Source organism: Diachasma alloeum, unplaced genomic scaffold, assembly GCF_001412515.2.
Source record: "Diachasma alloeum isolate Michigan unplaced genomic scaffold, Dall2.0 Dall_scaffold_00179, whole genome shotgun sequence".
In the NCBI taxonomy this organism is placed as follows: domain Eukaryota; kingdom Metazoa; phylum Arthropoda; class Insecta; order Hymenoptera; family Braconidae; genus Diachasma; species Diachasma alloeum.
This window is the reverse complement of record NW_021680345.1, coordinates 5835154-5841153: the sequence shown is the minus strand read 5'-3', so window position 1 is coordinate 5841153 and position 6000 is coordinate 5835154. Positions and strand designations below refer to the sequence as shown.

The following is a 6000-nucleotide window of genomic DNA, read 5'->3' as shown; positions in this document are numbered from 1 at the left end:
AGAGAGAGAGAGAGAGAGAGAGAGAGAGAGAGAGAGAGAGAGAGAGAGGAAGGGAGGAAGCATTTAATTTTCATTCGATGGCCTACGACAATGTAGTTGAACCACTTATCAATGGGATCACTGGGTATAGACCTCAAAATGAATTTGGGAGACGATAATTTTATCGAAATGTACCATCGTATCTTATTAATATAAAAACCGGATTCGTTATGTATAGCGAATTTTTTCGGTGGTGTTGGTGGTGGTGGTGGACTGGTCTGGTCTGGCCTGGTGCTCTCAATTAGCCCCATCGACTCAATTCATTGCATTATTTTTGTAAATATCAAAAGAGAGAAACTACCATATTTACCACGGCATAAATTATACACGCGGCACGTACTGTACATGAAATAATCAATTGTACATCCGTATTTAATACATCATGACTGTTTTCTACAAGCACTGAGAGCAGCAAGCAGGCAGGCAGGCATCTGCGCGCGATCACTCGTGCAATCGACCTACTTCCGCCAGAGGAAAGTGACTCAGCATTCCATTCAATTGTAGGTGGGGATGAGGAAGATGATGCTGTGATCCTAAAAACTATCGAACCCCAAATTCAGCGAATGCATCATCTCTGCGCCAAATTATTGGCAATTTATAGATAGAGAGGACCTAAAATTTTTTGCGCGGCTTGATATGCATCCACGTGCGTGGTGTGGTGGTCTGGTTAAAGCTGTGCAGACGTGACGCAGGTAAGCACGAACGCGCCAGAACCGCCGAGCAAATAAGTAGAACGGAGCACCGTTAGTCCGACAACAGATAGCAAGCCTCTCCCCCCACCTCTTTTTCCCTCGTCTCACTCCTTTTCACAGTCTTCCCCGCGTAGCCCTCTCGCTTCCACACCAATTTCTTTGCTCCTCTGATGGTACAGTTGGCTATATGCTTGGTTTTGTTTAGCGCGTAAGCGCGCGTTATTTGCTTTCCTTTTCATTGCGAAAAATGGCGCGTATATGTGTGTCTACTCGATTGACCTACATTCATTCGAGAATCAACTGCAGCCCTTTTTTCGCATATTATCATTTAATAGGGGATTTACTATGTTTGTCAGGGCGGGACTAACACATCCAAGTGGAATAAATCAATTGAAATATTCATCGAATTCGTTAGATTCATCTGTGTGGAGAATAACACGAGAACAGGCGGTCCAACTAGAAATTTTTGTCGCGTCGGGAAACTTTGGTTCGGCAAATTTATGCTCTTTCTACTCGAATGGGGGTGTTATCTGTGCTTGTACATAGCGGTATTAAAAAACTGCCACATGGTCTATCTATACAAAAGCGAGAGAAGTTAATGTCATGGGGGCTTCAAGTGAAATCCACGAGGAATTCTAATTAATAGACAGAACAGTTTAAAAAGGAACAAGCGGCTTTGCTCAGTCCGGTGAGCTCGATGCCCGAGACCTGCACAAGCGAGATTAATTTGTCACGTGACTCTGTGAGAAAATATCGTTGAATTGACATTCAATACACGAGTTGTAGAGTCGAATTAAGACGAAGGTGGATGGTATCGTGGATAAATATTGGGACAAATTGAAGAAAAAAATGAAAATTGAATGGAAAAAATGATTGACGGCCCTATTTGAGAGTCCTCATTTTGCACAAGTAGGACAAACTTAATAGGGCTGACTCTTTCTCCTTGAGCATAGGCAACCCATAAAAATCTTTCTAACGGTACAATTAGGCAGTGGGCCACAGTCACGAAATTCATGGCACGCGTTTCACATACATATGTATAGCCCATATGTGGGTATTGGACGTTCGTCTCTCGTCATTCAAAATCTGCATGAAATTTTAATGAAACCTCCGAGATAGGTCGCTCAATGCTACAATCGTAAGAGTGTTTATTCGCCTTTTTCGAGTGTATTGTGCGAAGGAAATTGAAAAAAATGTCAAGTACAATAGTAAACGGCAAATGACACACTGTCTGACAATTCGTATCGTCAATATACCGTTCGTTAATTGGACTCTGTGTATTAAGTTCCGCATGTGGGCGCTCATGTCCTCCTTTTCCCTGGGTGTCAGCATCGTAAAACCTGCGCTCAATTTCTTGGCCCTCTGCAAATCCCCTCGGATAAGAGGGAAAATCTCTTCGGTTAGAGATGTTTCAATTAAAAGGACCGATCGATCATTAATTGGCGTTGGTGAACCGAATAAACTTTAAATTATTTGTAATAATGGAGAAATGAGGGGGGCACCAGTGGTGGGATTAAATTGGTAGGACTTGGTTAACGGAGAAAGTGCGAGCTAAAGGTTAGAAGAATCGGCATCCATTCTCAGTGCCACTACAATATGACGGATGAATCTTACAACCAAAGGTACATTGGCAATTAACCTTGGCCTCCAGATATTTATTCATCTTCACATGTAGTGTGAGTGTAGTGCCAGTTGATCACTTCAGGCTGATAATTTCTCGCGGATGCCGGGGAAGTGACAGTTTCTAGACGAATAAATGTCAAAATGTGGAGATTGAGAGGAGAAAAAAAAATTGTAATGAGCAAAGTAGCAAGAGGGGTACCACAGTGTTTCTAGATTTGTAAGCGGGTTTTACGAGCTCAGTATCTATAGTTACTTGCGGAACTGACGAGTCGGAAGCCCCCCCTCTAACTGGTAACACCGGTTAATGTGGTACACTGACCTACTCTTGAGGCTTGAAGGCAGAAGTCGAGCCATACCACCACCAATTCTCCCTTCCACTTTCTGCAGAATACAACAGCAAGGTGGGGAATACCTCCGTTGCCCAGTCATCCTGTCTTCCTTCATCGTCTCTTCATATCCAACACCATCCTTGTTATTTTTCGTTCTTCTTGATTTATTTATTCATTTTCATTGCTATTTTTTATAAAGAAATTTATTGCAGTTACTGCGAGATCTTGCGACTGGCCATCGCCCGAGGGCCTTCAAGTATTTGTATTCTATGTGTGTAGTTGGTAATCTTGATTTATCTATTCATTTTTCAACATTTGTTCAGCTAAGAAATGAGCTTTGATGTAATTATCAGACTCGATTGGAGCGGCATATTTTTCCTCTATTGGAAAAAATAATTCGTGACATCGACAGTCGAAAGTTGATTCCATCAAATGTGATATGGCATTTTTTTATTTGAGCATACGGCATTGCGACTGACGTATCCTCTCTCTCTCTCTCTCTCTTTCTCTCGCTCGTACACCCCGTGCACCCCCCATTTTTCATGCACCCCACTACTAATTTTACAAGCACTACATGGAAGGAGTGTTATTACGGCGCTCAAAGGAGAAATTTCACCGCAAAGTCCCCGTGACTCGATCTTTCTTTTTTCATTTTTCCTATCTCAACGTTTTTGTTATTTGTCAAATTGTAAAGGCCCTGCAATATCGAGAGGTTGAAGCAGTCAACGGGAGAAAAGGGTTTATGGTGTTGTTTTGTTGATTTTTATGGAGTTTCATTAGTGCGGGGTACAGCGAGTCAAATGTTTTTGGGTTAAGGAAGATCCTCTTTATGACACGGTCAGCCAAGTACCCGTTACCAAGGCTCAATGCTGATGGCCTGAGCTCTTTGGTACCGCGGCCCCACTGACATCGTTTCCCGCCTACTTTGGCGCTCAATTCAAAATATCCAACTGGATAAGTCAATATTTGGACTTTGAAGTATTTGAAAAATGACGGAAGAGCTACTTACATATGAGCAGCGTGGTATCCAGAGTGGTATTTTTGTTGTCCGCGGGACCTCCTCTTACGAATGTATCCACTGAACGAGACACTGTCACCAGTGATATTTACTAGATCTTCCGTTTAATATTGAATCACAGCGGAGGCTGAATTTCATTGAGATTGTTTTCTCAATTGAAATATCGAATACTTGAGATAAAGTCACTTCAGTCCAAGTCAGTCCACATCAAGTCCACAGTACTGGGAGATTTTAAGTTATTTGAAGCACGATTATAACTTCACCTTTTATCCAAATCCTCTTGGTCGTTTATTCCAAAGTATTTTTTTCTCTCAACAAATTCACAAATTTGAAAATTTCTACTGATACTTCCAAAATTCACAATGAACGATGGTTTAAAACAATTTCCAGCATTGATGTCCTTCGTATCTTGGTGAGCCACTTTGATGTCATACAATTGAGCAACATCACCTGACTATGGGGGGAAATTTTCTTCATCCGAATTTATCAAACACTGAGAGCCAACTCTATGAAATCACAAAAACACTGCTTTCTTTATCATCGAATACACCTAGAGAATAGACGATCGATTTTAATAATTAATAATAAAATAGGAACACTGGAAAACACGACAAAACCGTAACGTACTGACGTTTGAAAACGGAGAATAAGTAGCGCGTACCGGCCAGCCGGGAAGGTATTTTCGAAAAGAGCGTGAAGACTTCAAGTGCACTCCCTCCTTAGCCTGTCCACTTGCTTCCCTCCTTTGACAAAAATGAAGAAAAAAAAATGTTCTCTTTTCCTCCTTGGCGAGTGTTATTTCTCTATTTGTCGTCTCCTGTAAACACGTTTTGTATCAGTAGTAGACGATTTGGGGATAACGTGAGTGCTCGCGCCTACCACGGGAGAAAATTCCACTAATTTTCTAAAAGTAGGCGAAGGAGAAGAAGAAGAAGCGAACTGGATGGCCTGTGGGCCCTTACTGTGAGGGGCCTTACGTAGTATGAGCGGGCAGAGACCCCTACTTCGTTGTCAGGCCTCCGACCAGGAAAGGCATGGGACGTTCGGAACGCACGGGCGGGACACCCCCCTCCCTTTCATCTACTTTAACTTGGCGCTACTACGATGCCACTCTTCCTGGTTGGTGTCTGCCCCCACCTCCCCTCTATCTCTCTCTTTCTCTCTCTCTTGCTCTCTGCCTCCCTACTTTGCTCCTTCTTGTGCTCTCACATCCACCGCCTCCCACAATCCACCACCATCACCATCACCACCGCCACCACCATCACCACCACCACCACCACCACCACCACCATCGATACTTGACTATTATCATCAGCCAGCTCCACTGAAACACATGCTTCTAACACCACTTCTGACCACCTCGCGCAGTGACTTTGGCTGATCGTGTTCCGCTTCCTCCTCTTCATATATTTTCATATCCATCCACTCTGGCTAGACGCTCATTACCCTTCTCATTAGTCTTCGTAGATACGCGCTCTTGTGACAGTAGTCGATTATTACGGATTATGGTTTAAAGAATTTTTTTCAAATGGCACCGATTTGGGCACTGAGCTAATTGCATCTTACTTAATGCTAATGAGTTGAATGACGCATCCATGTAAACATTAAAATTCTACGAGTATGTTATTCACCCAAAATGCTCATTATTCCACTATTTACTTGGCACAATTACGGAATATTGAGGTGGCCAGTGCCTTGGGGAGCGCATGAAATTGTCTTCCGCCCAGTGTTAGCACGCATTTTGAATTTAATTGGCAATGAATTTCGTCACTCTATTATGGTTACTTTAATTTAACACGATCCTCATTGGTTGAATTACGACTTACGCACTGAATGATGTGTAAGTTTTTTTTTCTACCAACACTGCCCCCGGTCAGTTTGTAAAGGGATTCTCGTACGCTTTCAGCACATACTTCGTCATGGTCGTTTATCACACTTTTAAACACGCATTGCAACTATGTACGATGCTCATCAATTCTCATCCGCTAATCCTCACGCCCATTGCTGTTACAAATATGAAACAAAAAAAAAACTAATTCGTTCCTTGGGTCGTACTTCTTGGAATTGAGAGAGCGAACGTACAAAGAGTTTATTTTCATGGAGAAAAAAAAATGGTCACTATATTTTGAAGCCCTTTGAAACCGTTATCCACGATTCGTGCCACTTGGCCCTGAACACGGAAGTGGCAAAAAAAAATTCTGTTATTTTTTTTTCTGCCCAGAATCAATGCAACGGATGGGCCGAACGGTATTTGGAGAGAAAAAAAAATCCGCTTTTGGGGGAACACCCTTAAAGGTCG

At 42.5% G+C, this 6000-nt stretch overlaps 1 protein-coding gene across 1 annotated transcript in view; it reads right to left on the bottom strand.

The window, feature by feature from the left end:
- LOC107040761 (mucin-5AC) overlaps positions 1 to 290 on the bottom strand; it is a 4255-nt gene extending 3965 nt beyond the window's left edge. Inside the window, exon 1 of the mRNA XM_015260983.1 lies at positions 200 to 290. Coding sequence (XP_015116469.1) covers positions 200 to 290 — 91 coding nt within the window. The remainder of the gene's footprint in view (positions 1 to 199) is intronic.
- Between the last annotated feature and the right edge of the window lie 5710 nt (positions 291 to 6000).